Below are 26,692 nucleotides of genomic sequence, written 5' to 3' on the forward strand. Positions count from 1 at the left end.
GAGCCAAATGAGCCAGTCTTTTGAATGGCTCTTTTCAAAGAACGGATCACAAAGATGCGGATCCCATCAAAGAGCCATAAATCCCATCTCTACTAGTTTCAAAAGCTTATGAAAAACCTACATCATGTCACAGAGCGTTAATCTCGCGATAAAAAAAATTATCGCCGTTAAAATTGAGTCAAGTTAACGGGATAATAACGCAACATTTTTTACAGCAATAATAATAATAATAATAATAATAAATAATAATAATAATAATAATAATAAAAGACAGGCGAGCACGTAATTCCAAGTAGAAATTTGGTATATTTATTGTTCAGCCATACAAAACATTAGGCTAACCCAGTTTACATTTGTTAAGCATTTCTAATTAGAATATCCTATAGAATACCCTACAAGCATAGCATATATAAATGTTTTAACAAAACACAGTCCTAGCCTACAACAACAAAAAATCGACGGTATAGGCTACTGTAGACATTATAGGGCTATGGTTGCACATTTCTAAAACTATTTGGGCTTGAGCCTCCGTGCAAGTGTTAAACTCAATATAACATAGCTGACCTTGTTTGAATATGAATAAGAAAAACGAGAAAATCAAACGCAGGTAAACGAAACAACTAAGCCTATTGCTTAGGATATCGGGTTCTTTGAACAGCTATGGAGAAACAGCAAATTGTTCACTGTTGAGGGCTTCAACATACTGCGCCTTTCCTCCAGTATGCGACCACATATGCTGAATGCGCGCTCGGATGGTGCGCTGGAACCTGGAATGGCCAGTACATGCCGTGCCAGTTTGGCAAGTGTGGGAAAGTCATAGCAGTGATTTTTCCACCACAGCAGGATATCTTTAGATTGGTGTGATTCGGATCCAATGAGTTTCACTTTCAGATAATCATCAATCTCGTAGTTTACAGACTTCGTTTTAGCACCCGTAGCACCGACATCCTCCCATTCCTCAAACTCACGAAAAGTGACCTTTTTAGGTGGAGGTGGCTCCGCGCTTTCATCAGTTTGGACATCAAACCCCAACTCCTCGATCATCTCTTTCACAGCTTCCGTCACGTATTGTCTTTCATTTGCATTGATCATCCTAAGATGACGCAGCTTTGGAGTAAGGAAAGTTGCTACTTTATACAGCATGTCAATTCCATTTGGGACAAGGTGACTTGGTGACAGCAGTGCGTCTAGGCGTTGCGCACACGCAGATGCGATGACGGGTCTGATGTACCTGATTTATGGCCGTTGTATGTCAGAACCTTTTGGCACTTATCACAGCAAGCAAAGGGCAGCTGATTTCCATCCGCGTCGTACACGAGTGAGAACGACTTCCAAATGTCTGATTTCAGGACTCTTGACTTTTTAACGGTAAATGTACCTCTTTATAAACCAGCACTTACTTTTGAAGCACTGTGAGATTCAGTAAAGGAGCTCTGCTCTTCTGCCATGATCGGAGATCTCAAACACGGAAGAGGAAAAGAATCGAGAAACGAACGAGAGATATTTATCCTCTCCTGGATCAGAATCAGAATTCTGATGACCAGCTCATCTAAGGTGTCATTGAGGTATCATGTTAGTGTGGGTCACTGGAGGCTGGGTGTGAACGGCGAGTCATTAGAGTGATCAAAGGATTTCCCGTTAGGGTGATCAATGGCAAATTTAAGATGCCATTCCTCACTCAATCTGGCAATCTGACACTCTCTGCAAATTTAGGCATCTTAAAATGTTTTTATTAATGCCAAATAAAATATCCAGCACAAATTATATATGATAGACATAAATTAATAATTTATAAATTTTATTTCAAACACGTTTTTAGTTAGCGGGACTGCAGCTTATCACCGCTCCCGCTCGCGCCGCATATGTGCACTCCTGCTCCCGCCCGCGCGCGCATATGTGCACTTCCGGTCCCGCCCGCGCCTGCAATGAGCTTTCAAAATTTGTCCCGCGCCGCACTGCTTTGCGGAGTGCAGGGCTCTAATGGCCAAGTCAAAGTCCTGACCTTAATCCAATCAAAATGTTGTGGAAGGACCTGAAGCGAGCAGTTCATGTGAGGAAACCCACCAACATCCCAGAGTTGAAGCTGTTCTGTACGGAGGAACGGGCTAAAATTCCTCCAAGCCGGTGTGCAGGACTGATCATCAGTTACCGGAAACATTTTGTTACAGTTATTGCTGCACAAGGGGGTCACACCAGATACTGAAAGCAAAGGTTCACATACTTTTGCCACTCACAGATGTGTAATATTGGATCATTTTCCTCAATAAATAAATGACCGAGTATAATATTTTTGTCTCATTTGTTTAACTGGGTTCTCTTTATCTACTTTTAGGACTTGTGTGAAAATCTGATGATGTTTTAGGTCATATTTATGCAGAAATATAGAAAATTCTAAAGGGTTCACAAACTTTCAAGCACCACTGTATGTCATGGTTTTGGTTCTTCATGCCCCGGATGGAGCTCAGATGAAAAATACAACTGATATATTTCCCAGTAACACACGCTTGTCTTTTTATAAATATGTATATAAAGTGTTTGTGTGTATTAGAGGGTAGGTGTGTATATTAACTATTCATTACAAAAAGTCATTGTGCTCCTCTCTGATTTCCTAGGTGGGTCTTGCAACTTCAGGCAAAGTAGGCGTGACACACACACACACACACACACACACACACACACACACACACACACACACACACACACACACACAATTCTTTTGCTTTCATTTTTTCCCTTATATTACACATTTGTACATCCATAGAACTTCTCTACATTTTTTTTAATTCATTCTAATGACTGATGATTTTTAAATAAATTTTGGAGTGAAAAATCAGGATTAAAAGAGTAAGAATAAAACCAAATTCAATCCAACCAATTTTGGCTTGAAACCAAATTGTGGTCTATCTGTAGTATACTGTGTGTGATTTCCATCCTCACATTTCCCTGTACTTACAGTGCCTTGCAAAAGTATTCATACCCCTTGAACTTTTTCACATTTTTCCACCTTACAACCACGAGCTTAAAAGTTTTTTATTGAGATTTTATGTGATAGACCAACACAGAGTAGCACAGAATTGTGAAGTGAAACAAAAATGATAAATGGTCTTCAAAATTTTAAACAAATAAAAATCTGAAAAATGTGGTGTGCATTAGTATTCATCCCCCTGTACTCTGATACCTCTAAATACAATCCAGTGCAATCAATTGCCTTCAGAAGTCGTCTAATTAGTTAATAGAGTCCTACTGTGTGTAATTTACTCTCAGCATAAGTACACTTGTTCTGTGAAGGCCTCAGTGGTTTGTTAGAGAACACTGAAGAACAAACAGCATCATGAAGACCAAAGAACTCACCAGACAGGTCAGGGATAAAGTTCTGGAGAAGTTTAAAGCAGGGTTAGGTTATAAAAAAATATCCCAAGCTCTGAACATCTCAAGAAGCACTGTTCAATCCATCATTCAAAAATGGAAAAAGTACGGCACGACTGCAAACCTACCAAGGCATGGCCGTCCACCTAAACTGACAGAGCGAGCAAGGAGAGCACTGGTCAGAGAAGTAGCCAAGAGGCCCATGATCACTCTGGAGGAGCTGCAGAAATCCACAGCTCAGGTGGGAGAATCTGTGCACAGGACAACTATAAGTTGTACACTCCACAAATCTGGCCTTTTTGGAAGAGTGGCAAGAAGAAAGCCATTGTTGAAAGACAGGCATAAGAAGCCATGTAGGGGACACAGCAAACATGTGGAAGAAGGTGCTTTGGTCAGCTGAGACCAAAGTTGAACTTTTTGGCCTAAATGCAAAGCGCTATGTGTGGCGGAAAACTAACACTGCTCATCACTCTGCACACACCATCCCCACTGTGAAATATGGTGGTGGCAGCATCATGCTATGGGGATGCTTTTCTTCAGCAGGGACAGGGAAGCTGGTCAGAGTTGATGGGAAGATGGATGGAGCTAAATACAGGGCAGTCCTGGAAGAAAACCTGTTGGAGGCTGCAAAAGACTTGAGACTGGGAAGGAGATTCACCTTCCAGCAAGACAATGACCCTAAACGTACAGCCAGAGCTGCAATGGAATGGTTTAGATCAAAGAATATTCATGTGTTTGAATGGCCCAGTCAAAGTCCAGACCTAAATCCCATTGAGAATCTGTGGCAAGACTTGAAAATTGCTGTTCACAGACGCTCTCCATCCAATCTAACTGAGCTTGAGCTATTTTGCAAAGAATAATGGGCAAAAATGTCAGTGTCTAGATGTGCAAAGCTGGTAGAGACATACCACAAAAGACTTGCAGCTGTAATTGCAGCAAAAGGTGGCTCTACAAAGTATTGACGCAGGGGGGCTGAATACTAATGCACATCACATTTTTCAGATTTTTATTTGTTTAAAATTTTGAAGACCATTTATCATTTTCGTTTCACTTCACAATTATGTGCTACTCTGTGTTGGTCTATCACATAAAATCTCAATAAAAAACTTAAGTTCGTGGTTGAAAGGTGGAAAAATGTGAAAAAGTTCAAGGGGTATGAATACTTTTGCAAGGCACTGTATAGTTTTCTATAGAACAGAAAAGTACTATACTCAGGACTCACTAATAAGGGACATCTAAGCTGACAGGGCAGGCAATGAAAATATTTTAAAAGAAAATTTTCAGAAATAATTTTCATCAGTAGTATTTGTAAGTTAACTTCTATAAATCTGCATGCTTTGCTCTCATAGAGTTGACTTCTTTTTTAGAAGGAAGAATGTTACCAGTGTAGCCATGTAAACATAGGAGTGTGTGTGTTTCTACTTGATCGCTAATGGACAGTGCAGCAAAAATAGGTTTGCTTTGTCATCTGGAGATCGGAAGTCTGAATCTTAACATCCATGAACAGGAGCCAAGAGAGCAAACTTGGCTGTGTTTTTTGGGTGGGAGGAATAGTATATGCTCACACAGCTGTCAGTCACAGTGACACTAGGAAACCTTGGGTATCTCTGAGTGCATGTGTGAAGAAGAGGGTGGGTACTTCCAGAGTCTGATCCGCCCCTACACGCCAGCCAGATCCCTACGCTCTGCTTCTACTGGCCGCCTGGCCCCTCCTCCTCTCCGCTCAAGGTTGCTGTCTATCCTGGCTCCTTGTTGGCAGAATGTTCTTCCCATTGAGGTCAGAACTGCCGACTCCCTGACCACTGAAGACCCACCTCTTCAGGCTGCGCCTCTCCCTCGCTTCCCTGCCCATTGTGTAATCACATAGTGGTCTTGACCAACCCAGGCTGTGTACTGTCTACCCTGCTCATGATGACTTGGTATTAGCTGTTGTGTTTTTTTCCCTCTTTTTAGTTGTACTTTGTCAGCTCATTTGTATGTTTGAATTATTTTGTTTTCCTTGGCGGTTTGCTGATTATGTTTCAAGTGTTCAGTTGGCACTCGAACTTTCTTGTCTAGAAGTTCAGCACTTCGTGTACCTGACTTCTGCATTTGTTATACATCGCTCTGGATAAGAGTATCTGTCTGATAAATGCCTGTAGTGTAATGTAGTGTAGATACGCCACCCTATGACACAGCAGTTTGAAAAGAAGCTGATGGCTAGCTTCATGTATCTCAAAGGGAGCATGTGTTAGCCTTTGACTTTCCCAGTTGGTAGCAGTTGTGTGATAAGGAAGAGCTGGCTGGTGGGTGGGAATTGGCCAAGAAAAATATACGGAGAAATGGGGGGCACCTTTTGGAAAATCATAGAGAACTGGACTCCTAAATTGTTTCCATTTGGATTTTTAATTTGCATTATAATTTTAAACATTGTACCCATAGCCTTTTGTTAAAACTAAGTCTCCAGTATACAAGTTTTCTGTTCTTTATTCAGTATTTTCTTGTTTGTGGTAATTGCCTATATGATACATATGCGGTAAATATATATGATCTGTATTTACCGCATCTGTATCATATAAGGAATTACCAATTTGTGGAGTATTTCTTTAAAATCTTTCTTGCCAAAATTTTTTAAAGCATACTTAATGATACTCCGTGTCATTTTTATTTTACCAACATCTTCTCTTTGCTGCTGTCTGTACTCGTCCATGTACAAGTCTGCACATAACAGTTCTGCAGTTCTGGATATGAAAAGAAGTTTCCATGTGGCTCAAGAAAACCCTCAGGAGGCCAAAACAATTAAACGATCCCTTACAATCTTTAGAAATGTGAGTATGTTTTTAGAAATGTACACACTACAAAAACATGTAGTTTTGTGTCTGCTTCAGCACTGTGGACTGTTAAAGACAAAGACGTGGTTAGGTTAAGATGGGGCAGCTGTGGCCTGAGGTTGGGCTGAAGTGCCCTTGAGCGAGGCACCAAACCCCCAACTGCTCCCTGGGTGCTGTAGCATAGCTTCCCACTGCTCTCTATCTGTGTGTGTATGTGTGCGTGCTCATTGTTCACATGTGTGTGCATGTGTGTGTTCACTGCTTCAGAGGGGTTAAATGCAGAGGCTAAATTTCACTGTGTGCTTAAAGCATATACGCAGAACCATGGCCTCACTTTCGTTTATAAATGCCTTGAAACCTCAAGAATGGCACAGGAATAGTTTTAAGCGTTAACAATAAATCTAATATCGTAATTTTTACGATTAAAGTGATTCATATAGGTAGCAGTCTGAGTGAATGACCTTGATGTCCGTAACGTCACAATAGGAAGTCTATCGGTCTCATTGCATTTCCGCTATGCTAAAACACAGAGCTGACTGCAACTCTGATCCTCCATTTTGAGCTAATTTAACGCCAGGCCATGTAGATGTGTTGCTGCACCCACCAGCAACACGACAAAAGGTGGACTTGCGTTGCATTCATGGCCCAAGAATGTTCAAACTGCAAAGATTTGGACGCGCTTTGCGAGAAGTTCACGGGCACGTTGGGCGTCTACGAAGTGGTCCCTTCTTTGCTCTGCTCATTTTACTGAAGACTTGTATGAGACCTCTGATCTGTTGAGGAGCGTTGGGTATAAGCCTGTATTGAAAGAGGGTGCAGTACCAACAATTAAATAAAACTACAAGAAAAGGAAAGCATTTATTTAATTACTTTATTTTAAAAAAGAAAGTTCAGTTGCATCAGTTCTCCCGGAGTGTGAGCCGAGGGTTGTTGGTAAAACCCGGGACGGAATGGGACGTGACATATTGCTCAGGCAGTGACCTCCCCGCAGTTGTTGCTAAAACCGGTGACGTTTCGTCTCATCCCGGGTTTTAGTAATTGCCTGAGCTGAGCAGTAATGGCGGAATACTCAGTACGGAGAAAATGGAGAATGAGTGGTGCAGCCGTCTGATTTTTCCACTGGATATTGCTGCCATCTCGCCCTTATGTGGAAGAACAGAGAACTGAACGAACAACTGAAAGTCATCCATCCATTATCTGTAGCTGCTTATCCTGTTCTACAGGGTTGCAGGCAAGCTGGAGCCTATCCCAGCTGACTATGGGCGAGAGGCGGGGTAAACCCTGGACAAGTCGCCAGGTTATCGCAGGGCCGACACAGAGACAAACGACCATTCACACTCTCAGTCACACCTACGGTCAATTTAGAGCCACCAATTAGCCTAACCTGCATGTCTTTGGACTGTGCGGGAAACCGGAGCACCTGGAGGAAACCCACACAGACACGGGGAGAACATGCAAACTCCACACAGAAAGGCCCTTGCCGGCCACTGGGCTCGAATCCGGACCTTCTTGCTGTGAGGCGACCGTGCTAACCACTACACCACCATGCCGCCCCCAACTGAAAGTCAGATTGTTTCAAAATGATCGGCCTTCAAGAAGCGAGAACACAGACGGGTAAGCTCCGACTCTCATTTGGATATAAAACAACAAAAACGTTTACCTGCATTTAGATTAATACATGTAACTTGTATTGTGTGTTTTAAGTTAGCGGTATAAGATTATTTAATTTGCTTCAGAATGTGATTGTCTCCGTTCATCTCATCTCATCATCTCTAGCCGCTTTATCCTGTCCCACAGGGTCGCAGGCAAGCTGGAGCCCATCCCAGCTGACTACGGGCGAAAGGCGGGGTACACCCTGGACAAGTCGCCAGGTCATCACAGGGCTGTCTCAGTTCATCTGATTATTTAATGAGCTGTGGCAGCGGGGGCATGGTCAAGCATCGGTCTGTGACCGGAAGGCGGAGTCAGGGAAGGTAAGTGGCAGAATCACTGCACCTGATGTGAATTAATGTGTCTTCCCCAGTGACCGCGCCCTATTTAAGGAGGGAGAGCGAGAGCAGAGGGAGCTCTTCCCCAAACCAGACGCCGGTTGTGTGTGTGTGTGTCTGTGTTCAATTTGCTAAGTGTCCACTGAAAAGTGAGAAAATAAAAACGGTTTACCAACCTGAGCTCTGTCCTGCTGTCTTCTGTGCTCTGCCCATGCGTACGAACTGCTACAGTGGTGCTGAAACCCGGGAGAATTTGGAGCGCAGAAACAGAACAGCCCCATGGAGTCCTCCCCGTTCGCCGACCTGGTCCACGCCCTTGCCACGGCCCAGCAAAGCCAGCACCAGGCGCTAGTCGCCCTCCGAAAGGAGCAGGAACAGCGGTTCGAGGCCCTGGTGTTGGCTCAGCAAGAAGATCGTCAGGCGTTCTGGCACCTCCTCGCATCGGCGGGGTCTACCAACTCCCCCACCGCGGGCCCGTCCCCCCTCACCCTAACAAAGATGGGCCCGCAGGACGACCCCAAGGCATTCCTCACGCTCTTTGAGCAAGTGGCAGAGACCTCGGGGTGGCCGATGGAACAGCGCGTGGCACGCCTCCTCCCCCTGCTAACGGGAGAGGCGCAGCTAGCCGCGCTACAGCTCCCCGCCGGCCGCTGGCTGGCCTACGTGGACCTTCGCCGGGCTGTCCTCCAGCGTGTGGGGTGCACCCCCGAGCAGCAACGTCACCGCATTCCTGCTTTGCACTTGGAGGAAGTCGGCCGGCTGTTCGCGTTTGGCCAGCAACTCCGGGACGCCTGCTGGCGGTGGTTGAGGGCCGACAACCGTGACGCCGAGGGGATCATCGACCAGGTGGTACTGGAACAATTCATCGCACGCTTACCAGCCAGAACCGCGGAGTGGGTCCAGTGCCACCGCCCGGCGTTGCTGGATTAGGCAATTGAGCTGGCGGAGGACCATTTGGCGGCTGTCCCGACGGCAGGACAGCAGACAGCCTTTTCTCTCCCCTCCTCTCTCTCTCTCTCTCTCTCTCTCTTCCCCTCTCCTCCTGTGTCTCATTCTCGCCCCATTCCCCCACCACGGAGGCGGGGGCCAGCGCCACCCCAGCCGGCCCGCCGCACCCGCGGTGCCCTCCCGTTTCTCCCTTTTGTGTCTGTCTCTTCCCCCCCTCAGGTGAGTGAGCCCCAGAACAACAGTGCGGAGAGGAAGCTTGGGCCGGTTTGCTGGCGCTGCTGGGAGCCGGGCCACCTCCAACAGCAGTGCACGGTAATGGAGGTGGGCGCGGTGGTTTGGATCCCTGACTCGCCAGGAGCCGCCCTCGATCGGGCCGGAGCGTATTGCATACCGGTGAGTATCCAAGGGGATACATATAAGGCGTTGGTGGATTCTGGTTGTAATCAGACCTCTATCCACCAAAGCCTGGTGCAAGACAAGGCATTGGGGGGAGCACAATTGGTGAAGGTGTTGTGTGTGCACGGGGATGTTCACAACTACCCTTTAGTGTTGGTCCACATTTTTTTTCGAGGGGAAAAATTTATAGTAAAGGCGGCGGTTAATCCTTGCCTTACCCACTCGATAATTTTGGGGACGGATTGGCCGGGATTTGGGGAATTAATGAGTCATCTAGTGAAGAGTGGGTCCTGCCATAGTTTAATAAGGGGAGGTCCCAGTGTCGCGTTGGCGGGAGCAGCTGTCACAGAGCTGTCTACGTTATCTCCGCGTCAGAGTGAGTAGCCGCCGGCTCCTTCTCCTCTCTCTCTTGGGGAATCCCTTGCAGATTTCCCGTTAGAGCAGTCGCGAGACGAGACTCTGCGGCATGCATTTGACCAAGTGAGAGTAATCGATGGTCAAATGCTCCAGCCAACCGCCACCCCATCCTTCCCCTACTTCGCGATTATGAAGGATAGATTATACCGAGTGATGCAGGACACTCAGACCAAAGAGCGAGTCACGCAGCTTTTGATTCCGAAAAGCCGCCGGGAATTGGTATTCCAGGCGGCTCACTTTAATCCCATGGCTGGACACTTAGGGCAGGATAAAACACTAGCCCGAATAATGGCCCGGTTCTATTGGCCAGGGATTTGCGGCGATGTCCATAGATGGTGTACGGCGTGTCGCGAATGCCAGTTAGTAAATCCAGTGGCCATTCCAAAAGCGCCTTTGCGCCCTCTGCCGTTAATCGAGACCCCGTTCGAAAGAATTGGGATGGATCTCGTCGGGCCATTAGATCGGACAGCATGAGGGTACCGCTTTATATTAGTTCTGGTGGACTATGCAATGCAATACCCGGAAGCAGTGCCTCTTCGCAATATCTCAGCACGCAGTATTGCGGAGGCACTCTTTCGCGTCATCTCCCGAGTTGGAATCCCGAAAGAGATTCTGACTGACCAAGGCACCTCGTTTATGTCACATACACTGAGCGAACTGTATGGATTGTTGGGTATTAAGCCGATCCGCACCAGCGTTTATCACCCACAAATGGACGGTTTAATTGAACGGTTCAATCGCACCCTCAAAAATATAATTAAAAAATTCGTAAGTGAGGACGCACGTAATTGGGATAAATGGCTCGAACCCTTGCTATTTGCAGTGCGAGAGGTCCCCCAAGCCTCCACGGGGTTCTCCCGTTTGAATTGTTATACGGGCATAAGCCGCGCGGCATTCTAGATGTGCTGCGGGAAAATTGGGAGGAGGGACCTTCACCGAGTAAAAATGAAATCCAATACGTTATTGATCTGCACGCAAAACTCAACACACTCATGCACCTAACTCAGGAGAATTTGCGGTAAGCCCAAGAACGACAAACCCGCCTGTACGACAAGGGTACACGCCTTAGGGAGTTCGCACCGGGAGATAAAGTACTCGTACTGTTGCCCACATCGAGCTCCAAATTGGTCGCCAAGTGGCAAGGACCCTTTGAGGTCACATGGCGAGTCGGGGACGTTGGCTATGAGGTGAGGTGAACGGATAGGGGTGGGGCACTCCAGATTTACCACCTCAATCTGCTCAAACTCTGGAACGAGGAGGTCCCCGTGGCGTTAGTGTCGGTGGTTCCGGAGAAGGCAGAGCTGGGGCCGGAAGTTCAAAAGGGAACATTGGCATCACGTACCTCTCCGGTCCCCTGTGGAGACCACCTCTCCCCGACCCAACTTGCGGAGGTTGCCCAGTTGCAGACCGAGTTTTCGGACGTGTTCTCACCCCTGCCCGGCCGCACCAACCTCATAGAGCACCGCATTGAGACGCCCCCGGGGGTGGTAGTGCGTAGCCGCCCTTACAGGTTACCCGAGCACAAGAAAAAAGTGCTTTGGGAAGAACTCGAGGCCATGCTTGAAATGGGCATCGTCGAGGAGTCCCACAGTGACTGGAGCAGCCCGGTGGTCTTGGTACCCAAGGCCAACGGGTTGGTCCGGTTCTGTGTAGACTATAGAAAAGTCAACGTGGTGTCTAAATTCGATGCGTACCCAATGCCTCGTATTGATGAGTTGCTCGATCGGCTAGGCACGGCTCGTTTTTACTCGACACTGGATTTGACAAAGGGTTATTGGCAGATCCCCTTGACTCCATTATCCCAAGAAAAAATGGCCTTTTCCACACCGTTCGGCTTACACCAATTTGTCACACTTCCTTTTGGGCTGTTTGGGGCGCCCGCTACGTTTCAGCGGCTGACGGATAGGGTCCTCCGCCCCCACACCACCTATGTGGCTGCCTACCTCAATATCATTATCTATAGTAATGACTGGCCGAGGCACCTCCAACATCTGAGGGCCGTCCTTAGGTCGCTGAGGCGAGCGGGTCTCACAGCCAACCCGAAGAAGTGTGCGATTGGGCGGGTGGAAGTACGGTATCTGGGCTTCCACTTGGGCAACAGGCAAGTGCATCCCCAAATTAACAAGACAGCAGCAATTGCGGCCTGCCCGAGGCCCAAGACCAAAAAGGGGGTGAGACAGTTCCTGGGGCTGGCTGGCTATTTTCGTAGGTTTATACCTAATTATTCGGACGTCACCAGCCCGCTGACTGATCTGACTAAAAAGGGGGCACCAGATCCGGTCCAGTGGACGGAGCAATGCCAGCGGGCTTTTTCTGAGGTAAAGGCTGCACTTTGGGAGGGGCCACTTTTACACTCCCCTGACTTTTCTCTCCCCTTTATGTTACAGACTGATGCGTCGGACAGAGGGCTGGGGGCTGTTTTGTCCCAGGAGGTGAAGGGGGAGGATCGCCCAGTCTTATTCATCAGTAGAAAGCTGTCGGTGCGTGAGGGGCGCTACAGCACCATTGAAAAAGAGTGCTTGGCAGTCAAGTGGGCGGTCCTCGCCCTCCGTTACTACCTGCTGGGACGCCCTTTCACCCTCTGTTCGGACCACGCGCTCCTCCAGTGGCTCCACCGCATGAAGGATGCCAATGCGCGGATCACCCGTTGGTATCTGGCACTCCAACCCTTTAACTTCAAGGTGATCCACAGGCCGGGGGCGCAGATGGTCGTGGCGGACTTCCTCTCCCGTCGGGGGGGGGGAGTTGGCTGCAGGCCGGACGACTGCCCGGCCTGAGTCGGGTGGTGGAGGTATGTGGCAGCGGGGGCGTGGTCAAGCATCGGTCTGTGACCGGAGGGCGGAGTCAGGGAAGGTAAGTCGCAGAATCACTGCACCTGATGTGAATTAAAGTGTTTGTGTGTCTTCCCCAGTGACCGCGCCCTATTTAAGGAGAGAGAGCGAGAGCAGAGGGAGCTCTCTCCCCAACCAGATGCCAGTTGTGTGTGTGTGTGTGTCTGTGTTCAATTTGCTAAGTGTCCACTGAAAAGTGAGAAAATAAAAACGGTTTACCAACCTGAGCTCTGTCCTGCCGTCTTCTGTGCTCCGCCCATACGTATGAACTGCTACATGAGCCTTTTACGTTTTATCAGTGAAAATGCATGCATGCACGTTTATGTTGCATAAGTTATAGCACCCATCCTGTTTTAATGAGAGTCAACCCACAATCAATGAAGTCAAATCAGTGTTAGTTGAGCGAGTTGGTAATGCTATTTCTTACTTTCACCATAAATTGTTATTTATATGACTTTGGTCTATAGCTGTCAAAGACCTCGGCCTTAAAACCGGTTCCCGCTGTGATATCACGCACTCAGGGCTGGCTGGCTCAGCGGGGCAGAGCCAATCACAACTTAGCGGTCGATTTTAACTCTCTCAAAATTATATACATTTTTTATTCCCATTTATGCAACATACGAGAGTCAAGGATGGAGATACTATCCACTCAGAAATTTATTTAAAAATAAAGGTTCTGCGTATCTGCTTTAAGTCTGTGCTTCAGTGTACGTGTGACAAATAAAAGCTTCTTGGCTTGGCTTCTTCTAAAGACATCACTGAGTATACGAGGCAGTGGATGGTTGTGTTTGTTTCTTGCTAAAGATCTGTCTTCCATGTTTATTTTACATACTTGTATTTTAATCACATCTATGTTCTAACCTCATTATGATCATGTAGGGTTTTTTGGTCCCCAACAAATCCTGTTTTGACATGTAGCCTATGTATAAAGGGTTAAATGTGTTTCTGTTATGGTTGAGAAATTGAGTGGGGGTAGGCCAGCATCAGGGTCACATTCAACAAAATGAGCAAAGGTTCAGGAGTATATTACAAATGAACCCTGTTGCTTTGGTTACTGCAGATAAAGCAGAGACTTCTTTCCCTCAATAGCTTTGGATGGATTTTGAAAAAGACGCTGTGATAACGAGTTGGAGGGAGGACGAGATCATATTCAGGGTTTTGTGCAATGCTTTAACAGAGCCAAAAACCCTGAATTAACTCCCCTAAATTAATTATCCAGTTAATTCAGCGCAATGAAAACACTGAAGTATTTAGGATATTAGTTTGAGAGACCTGTTTTACTGGAGGCTAAAAACACTTCTGTAGCTTTTTTTTTTAAAACTGAGTGTTTGAGAATGGATGTTTAAAAAAAAATCTACACACTGCTGTTAAAATTGGAGGTTTCTGTGATGTAAAAAAATAAAGACAAATCATGATTATTAATGTAATATGGCAAACAACAACAACATTCAAGTTAAAAAAAAAAAAAAAGAAGTGTTTTACGGGAGAAAATACTTGAGAATAAACCTGGCTGCATAAGTGTTGTAGTCGAGTCACTAAATCTCGAGTCCGAATCCAGTCTTGAGTCCCCAGTGTTCAAATCTGAGTCAAGTCCAAGTCATTGAAGAAAATTTCGAGTCAAGTATGAGTCAAGTCCACTATTGATCCAGTCCGAGTCGAGTCCGAGAACAAGACTCCAACTGCACCATTTGACAGTGGCTGTTGCTGCCTTCATGTGAAAGTGTCTCTGCTACTGTGTTGGACTAACGTTATTGCTTGACTGACCCATTTTAGTTAATAGGCTCCAGATAAAAAGCTTATTCATCACTCAGCAAGCCCCGCCCACTATCAACAGGGCAAATAACAGAGAGAGGGTTAACATTAGCTAGTTCATCGGTCAGCAAACCCTGCTATCAACAGAAAAATTGAACATAGCGTGTCACTTCCTTCTCTGGGTGGAGTCTCGCCAAATGACGACTGAAGTTCGAGGTTGTCCCCGTCGTCTCCTCAATAGTTCTTCTACATATGGAACACATAGCAGTGCATTTTTTCCCACTGCATGAGAAATCTGTATAAGCAGACAATCCTAGGGGCGTTCTCTCCAGGCATTTTAGTACTTCCAGGCATTTTAGTACATATGAACAGGTGAATGTGCATTCTCTTGCACAAAATTAGTATAAAATTTAATGTAGATGTAAATATCTTATGCAAAATTATTATGGCACTTGTCCAGGGTGTACCCTGCCTTTCGCCCGTAGTCAGCTGGGATAGGCTCCAGCTTGCCTGCGACCCTGTAGAACAGGATAAAGCGGCTACAGATGATGAGATGAGAATTATTATGGCATGTTACCAAAGAATAAAGAAAAAAATCAGAGTCCTCATCTCCAGTTTACAAGTCCGAATGCAGTTACTGCATGAGTCCGAGTCATTAGTGTGCAAGACCAAGTCAAGTCACGAGTCCTTAAAATTAGGGCACGAGTTCTGGACTCAAGTACTACAAGCCTAGTGCACACCCCTTGAATCCTTACTTTGTTAAAGCACCTTTTTTCTTGTAATATGGCATTCAGTCTTTGTGGCTATGAGTCTGCTAAATTAGAACATCCTGATTTGGTGATATTATTCCACTCTTCTTCGCAAAAATGCTCCAGATCTATCAAGTTGCGAGGGGATCTCCTGTTGAAGAAATGCCGCATGCCCATAGCATGATGCCGACAAGACCATGCTTCACTGTGTGTATGGTGTTTTTATACCCGCTGTATGTGTAATCAAATGTATGTGTTTTTATGGGTTTCCTAAGATCTGATACAAAGCAGCCTATGATATGTCCTTTTTCCTTATTGTTAGAACATCCAAGGCACAGATGCCTTATTCAGAGAATAGCAAAAGAGCATTAAGGGCATTTTCACACTGCTCATTAAAAACATGTCCTATTCCATATTGGCACCAACGGAACTTCTAGTTCTAGGTCAGATTGTCATTTACGTGAGAAATGAATGGAACAATTAGTTATAACAGTAAAAGTGATTAGGTCATCAAAGCACACTTTGTCCTCTGTGTCTAACAAGGAGGAAACACTCTAAATGAGGAAGACTCACGATTGTTGAAGATCCAGAAGCAAAAACGAAAAAAGTAAAGGCATTGGCTGTTGGTCTGTGTGTGGTATCATATGCTGTGTGACACTAAAAGCATAACCAACAGGTTCTCAAACTATAATCCTGGTGTACTTCCTGTCCTGCACATTTTTAGTGTTTTCTCTGCTGTTCAACTCAAGAAAGGATGTTAATTAGTTGATTACTTGAACCAAGTATGTTCAGATCAGGGAAAACATTCAGATGAGCAACATCGGGGGTTCTCCAGGACCAGGGTTAGGAACCTGTAATGTAACCAGTGTTACTATAGCCTGCCTTCTATAGTGCCATGAGATCCTGTTGGGTCCATTCTTGAGCATGTACCAAAACTCATCCAATCAGAACTCAGAAACTTCAGAAAACTCAGGAAAAAGAACCATAGGTTTGTTCTGGTGCAAAATTTTATGTAGTGCAATGGAAAAAAAACCTATGGGTTCTATATTGAGTTATTTTAATTAATTAATTAATTAATTAATTAATTAATTAATTAATTAATTTTTTGCTATCCCCTAACATGTAACTGAAGCTTTGTGTATTTTATTGTAAATTTACACTCACCGGCCACTTTAATAGGAACGTGTTGTTGATTGTAAGATCCCTGTTCTCGGCTGCAGGAGTGGAACCCAATGTGTTCTTCTGCTGTTGCATGCTGAGATGCTTTTCTGCTCACCACGGTTGTAAAGAGTGATTATATGAGTTGCTATATCCTTCCTGGCAAAAAAGCTCGAACCAATCTGTCCATTCCCCTCTGACCCTCTCTTATCAACAAGGCGTTTGTTTCCACCCACAGAACTGTCGCTCACTCACTCAGTGTTTTTTGTTTTCTGCACCATTCTGTGTAAACTCTAGAGACTGTTGTGTGTGAAAACCCCAGGAGATCAGCAGCTTCTGAAATACTCAAACCAGTCCATCTGGATCAAACCAACACCCATACCACAGTGAAAGAGAGTCACACTTTGAGATCACAATTTTTCCTGTTCTGATGTTTGAAGTGAACATTAATGAACTGAAGCTCTTGATTTGTATCTGCATGAAGTGATGCATTGTGCTGCTGTTGAGGGATTGGCTGATGCGAGAACTGCAGAAAACAGCAGGTGGATGGGTGTTCCAAATAAAATGGCCATTGAGTGTATTGGTTCTTATAGTGTCATTATTATGGGTAATTGGTAACTTTTTTTTTTTAAATTGCAGGTAATATTTTCTCTGAGCAACACAGGCGCTCAACACATTCCATATAGAGAGTCCAAACTCACTCGTGTTCTGAGAGACTGGTGAGAGTCATTCATCATCATCATCAGTCACTACTTTTGCTCAGTCAGTGGTTTGTAATTTTGTATGAGAGCTATGATTTCATACTGTAATCGAAGTGTATGTAAAATTTCACCTAGACTCCTAGATTGCAGCTCGGAGCCCTCCCTGTGTGATTTTATATTTGCACCCATGCGCTATAAGACAGCACTACCTCAGCTCTGTGGTCAGTGTAATAGATTATCCTTAATAAAAATATAATCAGAAGGAAATTTAATTGAAAAAGATCTTTCACTGAAATATTCTAGATCAGGTTGTTGTTTTTTTAATGAGTGTTACTTTCAAACCTGAATTATTACTCACATCACTCGAGTAGCTTTTTAATTGAGGAAGAGGAGGCTGCAATCTCTTCTGAATTCACATTTAAGCCATTTGGCATACAGCCGTATCTCATTTATACAACTGAGCAGTTAAGTATTAAGCAGTGGCAGCTTAGCAGTACTCCCAAAGGGGTCAATAAAGTTTTATCTTATCTAATCTAATCTAATCTAATCTAATCTAATCTAATCTAATCTAATCTAATCTACTAGGATTCCAATTTATCACCTTTTGATCAGAAGTCCAGTGTCTTAACCACTGAGCTACCACTACCCTCTTCTCAAGAAACACTTCCAGAGTGACAAGTGTCAAGTTGAATAATTAATACCTGAATACATTAATGCATGCTTCACAGTGTTTCCCCTAAGTTTATTGGTGGTGGTGGTGCTGGATGAGGATGGTCATCTGCAGGACCCCTTCCTCCTATTACAGAGCATTTGGACCTGAATAAACAGTTAGAGGAGTCATATTTAAGTCTTCACATTTATTTGAGAACAATGATTTGAACAATTTTTACAATAGAGCATTTCTTTGACAAATCTTTTTTTTTTAACGAGTATTAAGAGATTTAAATGGGATATGAACCATTTATAGTTCTAATTGAGTTATGATTCTAATGAGAAAGTTGGAGAGCTTATTTTTTCTTTCTGTAATTTTTCACTCCCCTCTCCACTGCTGATTATGACTCTGATGAATGTGTTGAGTGAAGTACAGTAGTAGGCTGACTGTGCTCATTTGAAATAGCGTAAAAAATAAGTCATTTTCTATGGCTAGCAAACTTGAGGATGTTTACAAAGTAATATTATATTCCAACATGATCTCATGATGACCATTCATAACATAATGTGAGCTAACTTAATATAGAGTATGTCTGAAGACAGCCCTGTGATGACCTGGTGACTTGTCCAGGGTGAACCCTGCCTTTCGCCCGTAGTCAGCTGGGATAGGATCCAGCTCGCCTGCGACCCTGTAGGACAGGATAAAGCGGCTACAGATAATGAGATGAGATGATATGTCTGAAGACATCACTCTCATTTTTTTTATTTATTTATTATTTTTAAAAATAAAGTCATATGTCCTCCATATGTCTGCTTGGGGGGGTTCTGACATTGCTAACTATTGTTTGAATCGAATTGTTTGAATCACTTTTAAACATACGAGAGGAGAGTGAAGTGGACGGGGAACCGGTAGCTTGAGCAGGGGATGTTTCTGCATGGTCCTAGTGCCTGCAACCTCACCTGTTTTTGAGCAGGCGCTCTTTCTGTGTGGTCCTAGTGTCTGCACACCTGGGTTTTTATTTATTTATTTATTGGACCTTATTGTGTGTGGGGGGGGGAGCACCCCCAATATAATGGTAGGGGAAACACTGCTTCATGATTGTAGTGTATATTTATTAATTTATCTACAATTAATATAAGTTCTATTTCTGTGATAAACTACTGGGCATAAATCTTTTGTGTTGTCTGAAGCTGTATCTTGGCTGCCTGTCTTTTCGTTTGGTACAGTCTGGGAGGAAACTGTCGGACATGTCTTATGGTCACTGTGCCAATCCAGTCATCCTCCATCACAGAGATGATGAGCTGCCTGCAGTTTGCTGCACAGGCTTTGAATGTACCTTCACGGCCTGTACACACCTCCCAGATCCACTACACACCTGCACAGGTACACACACACACACACACACACACACACACACACACACACACCCCTGTGCTGTGTCTTAATGGCCAGTACATGCACAACATGTACATAGGTTACAACTCACAGAATTTTGTTTTTATGATATATGCTCAGAACCCCCCCAGACCATTTCAGGATACATGAGGTGATGCCATGTATTTAGGGCCCAGAAGATGAAACTTATTATTATTATTATTATTATTATTATTATTATTATTATTTTTAAAACTCACTTGACCCTACCTGTATTATATACCTGTCTGCTTGATTAAACTAAATTGTATTTGTCCGTTTAGGTACAAAACATGTGGACAGCAGAAAAAAACAGCCTTCTTCTGACTAGAACACAGATCCTCCCACTGGTCAGTGCTGATCGAAGAGTAAGTGTTGATGCTTAATCATTTTCTCACATTTGCTCCTGCTCAAGGAGAGGATGAGCTGAGTATGAGCCAGCACTTTTCCTTTGAAAGGTCTGCAAAGCAGTGATGTAGTCTGAGTCCTGAAGCTGGATTTAAGTGTGACTTGGTTGATGATTTTGATTGCTAGTCCAATCCATTCAAGGTCATGGCCAAGGGTCAGAGGTGAAACGTAGAATATCAACTTTATTGTCTAGAACGATGACCCAAAAAGCGAATTCAATCTTTCTAGTATCTAATTTGCACCCTAAAATTGAATAAAACAGTTAAAATATACTGTTTTGCCTAATTTCTGAAGGTTTGTTTGCATCTCACTTATGCGCACTTTCACCGCCAGGAGACCGTTGTCGTGACGTCATTCAAGCCAAACAGACCAGGAGCAGTTCTGTGTTTACTTGCGAACCGAGCACACGTGTACGGACTTTGGTCGTGAGAGGTTGTGTAAAATGTCTGAAAGCGATAGCGATTTTGAAGTAGGAACTCTCCAAATTGAATATCGAGAGGTGAAACCATATATGTATGAACCTATGGCTGTTGCGAAGCAATCTGTGAATGAGGCTCACTGGTTTGACCGTGCGGCCTCGGAATCGGACAGCGACTCGGCCGACTCCGATCGCGGTGACCCCGGACCTCAACAAGACTCGCGCCCAAACGATTTATCCTGGTAGTTATGATAAATTCCTGCTTTCGTCATAATACTAAATAAGAGCCCTTTTGAAGAATAATTAAACCACCCTCCCTTAGTGGATATAGGTAATGATTACTGGACAGTGCACCGGTAGGCCACATTAGCCTGCCATCCGCGGCATTATACTATTTATAGCCGACTCTAAGTGAGGAAATATCCCTTTGTCTCATTTCCACAGTGATTGTACAGGATCCCTCAGGATTCTTGACTTGTCAATTGCAAGTAAAAGTAAAAGTTTACCTCCAATCTTCTCCTTTTTGCTTGAGTGTTGCTGGTCCATTTCTTCTTTGGGTGCTTTCACACCAACAGCAGCTGGTGCACACTAAACAGTCCATTCGAACCAAAAGCTCTTAGTTTGGTTCGTTTTCGTCGGTGTGAAAGCATCAATCGCACTCGGGTGCGCACTAAATCAAGCGGACCAAGACCTCCAAAAAGGGGTGGTCTCGGTCCGCTTGATTCCGCACCAAATGTCAACCTCTGGTGCGGTCCCTCTGGTGAGAACGCGAACCTGGACCAACTCAGGTCTAAATACGCATAATACGCACATTTTTTCATTGAAAAGTGGGGTGTGTCTACACTGGATATAATGTAAAAGGCTGCCCACACTAAGAATAGTAACTATTTTAATAACTATAACTATAAAGATAATGATGTGAGCATCTACACAATGTGATCATTATAACGTCCTGTAAACAGCGGCATCAGGCACACGCACGTGCTCCAGCTCTGTCAGCATTCTGTCAGTGGGAAATTCAGATTGCCCTGTATTAACCTACAGCATAACAGATTCTACACAGGGCCGGTTCTGGAGGGGTAGCAACGGTAGCGTTTGCACCCGGGACTGGTGTGGCGAGGGGCCCCAAAAAATAAGATAAAATAAAAAATAAAGAGTTCTCTCTGTTCCTGAATAAGTGCATTACTGAGTGTCTCTGAGCAAAGGAGAGCCTGAACGTTGCAACCTCCCTATTGGCTGTTTATTGGTTGTTTGTAAAAATGTATCAATTGTTGCCCTTCCCACGGGAATCATCGCGGGCTCGAGAGACGAGACCTGACGAGTTAGTTCATTGGTGGTTGGTTCAGTTGTGTCATTGAATGGTTACTTTTTAAGGCAGCCCGCCATGGCTGCAGGCTTATTTATTATAGCCCATTTAGTTAAAATAGTTGATGTAAAATGTTTATAGTTATGTGATGGTTGTCCTAATTTAGACTGGTGTGTGTGTGTGTGTGTGTGTTTTTTTTTTGGGGGGGGGTTGCACGATGTTGCACCCGGGTCCAGATTAGGGCAGAACCGGCCCTGATTCTACAGTAAAAGCCGGCTGGCTTCTCAGGTTAACAGACTATAGCCTACCTTGTGGGTCTTTGGAAAGGTGCTTGTCTCATCAGCAGGACAGCATTGGTGAAAATAGCGCGTCTCCTCTGCCTGAAATGACGTGCAATACGCCTTCGGCGAATCCAGTATATCTGAAGATTGTTCTCCAGCTGCAGCCGCGACTCATTCCGGAACTGAATATTTTGCCAGATATGGGTAATGTTGACGATATAAAAAGCAAGGACCAGCGCAAGAAACAGTGTGCGAATGTGTCGCTCCATTGTGAAAGTCCAAATTGGCGCTTATTTCCACCGGAAGATGACAAAACGTAATTCAGACCAATTTGGTTCGTTTGCATGTGTGAACGCGGACCACACGCAGTCTGTACGCTACAATGTAACAATTTTACTGCCTGGTGCGGACCAAATAATCGAACTAGCGGTGTGAAAGCGCCCTTTGACTATTTGATTTTGTTTCACACGCACAATCCACTCTCTCCGCCTCTTCTCCTCTTCTGGAAAAAGCCAATCCACTCTCTCCGCCTCTTCTCCTCTTCCAGAAAAAGCCAGTCCACTCTCTCCGCCTCTTCTCCTCTCTCGGAAAAAGGTAAAAACTTCTTCCTGAACCGGTCTCGTTGTTACACTTCACTGCACAACAATAAGGCATGTTTTTTCTTTGGAAATTCCTGAACGCACGTCTGGACTCGAGCCGAATGGCAAGGCAAGTAAACGGAAGTGGACTCAACTCAAGCGGTTTGTTTGTCTTGAATAACGTCACGCGCCAAGTGGTCACGAAAATCGCCGAACAGAAATTTGCCACGATCCGCACTAACTACTTATTAACAATACTTCTTGGGACCAGAAGAAAATTACAGAGGGTTTTTAACATATAAAGTTTCAAATATGCATAAATTGAAAACCGTTGCCTATGAGCTTTAAGATGGCCAGAGTCTGCACAAACTTCTCACCCTTCCCCTCCACATGCAGGGCTATTAACACCAAACAGTATTTTAACAGGTGGCAGGTATTTACATTTACCATGGCAGTCTTATTACTGCCATAAGATATGTCTATTACTATTCCTCCCAATGTCATAAATTATTTGTTGGTATTTAGATTAGATTAGATTAGATTAGATTAGATTAGATTAGATTAGATTAGATTAGATTAGATAAAACTTTATTGATCCCTTTGGGAGGGTTCCCTCAGGGAAATTAAGATTCCAGCAGCATCATTACAGATAAACAGAGAAAAGAAATAGAGAAAACTTCTAGATAAATTAAAATAAATTAAGTATTTACAAATACAAATATAAAAGAATAAGATATGGGGAAGAGAGGGAGGGGTGAGAAGTGGGGTTAGGGTAAGTGTGTGTGTGTGTGGGGGGGGGGAGCAGGAAAGATATTGCACATTATATTGCACATTGTCCGGTGTTGCTTATTGTCAGGCTAGGCTACTGCTCCTTCCCGTCCTCTGTCCTCCTGTTCCCCCTCCTCCCCCCCAGAGAGGAGTTGTACAGTCTGATGGTGTGAGGGACAAAGGAGTTTTTGAGTCTGTTCGTCCTGCACTTGGGAAGGAGCATTCTGTCACTGAACAGGCTCCTCTGGTTGCTGATGACGGTGTGCAGAGGGTGACTGGCATTGCCCATGATGTTCAATAGTTTGTCCATAGTCCTCTTCTCTGCCACCGTCACCAGAGAGTCCAGCTTCATGCCGACCACAGAGCCGGCCCACCTGATCAGTTTGTCCAGCCTGGATGTGTTCTTCTTGGATGTGCTGCCCCCCCAGCACACCACGGTGTAAAACAGGACACTGGCAACCACAGACTGATAGAACATCCACAGGAGTTTCCTGCAGATATTAAAGGACCGCAGCCTCCTAAGGAAGTATTGAGGTATTTCACCTGATGTCACAGGGTTACGTGACGCCCCGGTGTCCGCCATTTTGAAGGTCAAGCTAGCTAATGTCAACAACATAGTAGCTAGTATGTTACTGTAGCAATGTTTACGTTCAGTCATTTGGATGACTGTTAAAACCTTTCAGTCTCAAGTTTTTCCTTTACTGTATTTACTAGTTTACTGTAATTATGATTCGGCAGCTATTTACACCGGATCCAGTGTAAATAGCTGCCGGAGCGCGCTCCGGCTTGCTCCCCCTCAAATTAAGCAGCATGCTCCGGCTTGCTCCCGGAGTGCTCCGGCCGAGGTTCCGGAGCGCGCTCCGGCTTGCTCCCCCTCAAATTAAGCAGCGCGCTCCGGCTTGCTCCCGGAGTGCTCCGGCCGAGGTTCCGGAGCGCGCTCCGGCTTGCTCCCCCTCAAATTAAGCAGCGCGCTGCTTAATTTGAGGGGGAGCAAGCCAGAGAGCGCTCTGGCAGCTATTTACACTGGATCCGGTGTAAATAGCTGCCGGATCATAATTACAGTAAACTAGTAAATACAGTAAAGGAAAAACTTGAGACTGAAAGGTTTTAACAGTCATCCAAATGACTGAACGTAAACATTGCTACAGTAACATACCAGCTACTATGTTGTTGACATTAGCTAGTGCTAACAGCTAGCTGCTAGTACACTGCTACAACACAGACACTGACCCTAATAATACAGTTCTTGGTCATTGCCTGGTAACAGCAAATTTATAACGGGCCATGTCTCAACAGACTAAGAAGTTATTTCAATGACATTTAATAACATTTTGTTTATCCTGAGGACCGAAAGTAAATGAAAATGTGAACAAACCTTAGCTGTAATAAGATGGCGACCACCGGCTCCAGGGACGACCCACTGATGTAGGCATGTTACCCAGCCTGACACAAAATATTTGTAGGCATCCAAACTCTTATACGCTTTCAGATCAATACCTGTGTATGGCGATGGGTTTTTAACGACATAAGTATACAGATCATGTGGGCCGAAGTCAGGTAAAGACGAGGGCTTCGTGTACTTCCGTACGTCAGTGAACAATCCTGGTGGAAGCAGGTAAACATCGTTCTCTAAGCCTGCTAACCTCAATTTTTGCAAATACCTCTCCCTCTGCTCACCCTGTAAATGCCCTACGTCGCTGGATAGTGAAGGTGTTTTCTGCATCTCGCTCCTTTTTCGTTTATGTTTTTCGTTTGTCGCCTTCCTCGCATTCAAACTGATTCGAGCCGTGACGTTCAAAATGGCAGCCTAACGATGCATCACATAACTTGGTCACGTGGGTGAAAAACCTCAATAGCCTGCTCTGTCCCTTCCTGTATAAGTGATTGGTGTTGCAAGTCCAGTCCAGCTTGCTGTCCAGCCACAGCCCGAGGTACTTGTAGGAATCCACAGCCTCCACCTTGACTCCCTTGATCAGAACTGGTCGTGACCTTGGTCTGGACCTCCCAAAGTCAATGACCAGCTCCTTGGTCTTCAAGGTGTTGAGCTGCAGATGGTTCCTGTTGCACCACACAGCAAAGTCCCTCACCAGGCTCCTATACTCCTCCTCTCTGTCGTCACTGATACACCCAACGATGGCTGTGTCATCGGCAAACTTCTGAATGTGACACAGCTCCAAGTTGTAGCAGAAGTCCGCCGTGTACAGGGTGAAGAGAAGAGGGGCCAGCACCATGCCCTGGGGTGCTCTGATGCTGCTAATTACAGTGTCAGACATGATGTCCTTCAGCCTGACGTACTGCGGCCTGTCAGTGAGGTAGCTGGAGATCCAGGTGACCAGGCAGGGGTCCACTCGCATTCTGTTCAGTTTGTCCTGAAGCAGTAGGGGCTGGATGGTGTTGAAGGCACTCGAGAAGTCCAAGAAGAGGATCCTCACTGTGCCATTTCCCTTATCCAGATGCGAGTGGGCTCTGTGTAGCAGGTAGAGAATGGCGTCTTCCACACCGACACCTGCCCAGTATGCAAACTGCAGACAGTCCTGGGCATGTTGTACCTGGGGTCTGAGGAGGCTGAGGAAGAGCCACTCCAGCGTCTTCATCAGATGTGACATGAGTGCCACCGGTCGGAAGTCGTTCAGCTCGCTGGGCCGATTTCTTTTTGGGAACTGGAACGATACATGATGTCTTCCAGAGGGTGGGCACTCTCCCCAGCTGCAGGCTGAGGTTGAAGATGCGTTGGAGTGGTTCATCCAGTTCAGCAGCACAGGTCTTCAGTAGTCATGGACACACCTTGTCCAGGCCTGCTGCTTTCCTGGGGTGAAGCTTTCTCAGTTGACCTCTGACCTGGTCTGCAGTAATGCATATAGGAGTCTGTGTTGAGGTGGGGAGGAGGGGGCTGCTGTGATGACTGGGGGGAGGTGTGTTGAGGGAAGAAGGAGAGATGGCTGCAGTGAGGCTGGGCTGGTTGAACCAATTGAAGAAGTCATTCAACTCGTTCTCCCTCTCCACTGTCCCCTCAACGACTCTGGTCTTTGCCCATGTTTACATTAGACCGTATCAGCGGATCATCAGATTAACGTTTTTAAAACGATTAGTGTGCACACAGCAACACCAATACACGATTTGCGTGCACACAGCAATACCAATACACGGATACGCTCGGCTCCGCAGGCATCCTGCGCTCCAAATCACTCCGCCCTGAACAGCGAGTGCCCTCTGGAGGGTGCGCACTCCGGCCTTGTGCAGCTCACAGAGCGCGCGAGTGAAGTGAACAAGCTGTGATTCGGGACTGAGCCGCTGTGTGTATGATCCCAGCGCATATCACTTGCAAGTGGAAGGATGGCAAGCCTAAAGACAGTCATAACTACACAATGGGCAGTATTTGCATCAGTATTTGCAGTATTTTCATACTTTTATACTCTTTAATGAAAGGTGATACAAGGCGGAAGTCCGCGCCGTTTTTCAGCAGTCGCGTCACATGACCAACGCCAGTGAATCAGGAAGGTGGATGTCACAGTGACGTTGTCCAATGAGACGCCAGCTAGAGCTCAGCACAGCGTATCCGCGTATTCTGAATGTTTACACAGCACCGGAGCTGACACGATCTGGATTGAATACGTGGACGCTGGCGGATTCCCGTTTCCCGGCGTTTCCCGGTTTAATGTAAACGGACAGTGCATCCGCGAAGAAAACGAGACAGATACGGTCTAATGTAAACGTAGCCTTTGTATTGTGGCCTGTGATGGTTTTCACACCTT

At 45.4% G+C, this 26,692-nt stretch overlaps 2 protein-coding genes across 2 annotated transcripts in view; both read left to right on the forward strand.

Moving 5' to 3' along the window:
* LOC132894679 (zinc finger protein 260-like) overlaps positions 1-26,692 on the forward strand; it is a 414,543-nt gene that overhangs the window by 205,958 nt on the left and 181,893 nt on the right. The gene's annotated exons all lie outside the window — the stretch shown is intronic.
* Positions 1-26,692, forward strand: part of si:ch211-63b16.4 (uncharacterized) — a 166,337-nt gene that overhangs the window by 104,695 nt on the left and 34,950 nt on the right. The window contains exons 11-15 of the mRNA XM_060932841.1: positions 2,613-2,636; positions 6,063-6,173; positions 17,055-17,134; positions 18,995-19,151; positions 19,466-19,549. Coding sequence (XP_060788824.1) covers positions 2,613-2,636; positions 6,063-6,173; positions 17,055-17,134; positions 18,995-19,151; positions 19,466-19,549 — 456 coding nt within the window. The remainder of the gene's footprint in view (positions 1-2,612; positions 2,637-6,062; positions 6,174-17,054; positions 17,135-18,994; positions 19,152-19,465; positions 19,550-26,692) is intronic.

Source organism: Neoarius graeffei, chromosome 11, assembly GCF_027579695.1.
Source record: "Neoarius graeffei isolate fNeoGra1 chromosome 11, fNeoGra1.pri, whole genome shotgun sequence".
NCBI lineage: Eukaryota > Metazoa > Chordata > Actinopteri > Siluriformes > Ariidae > Neoarius > Neoarius graeffei.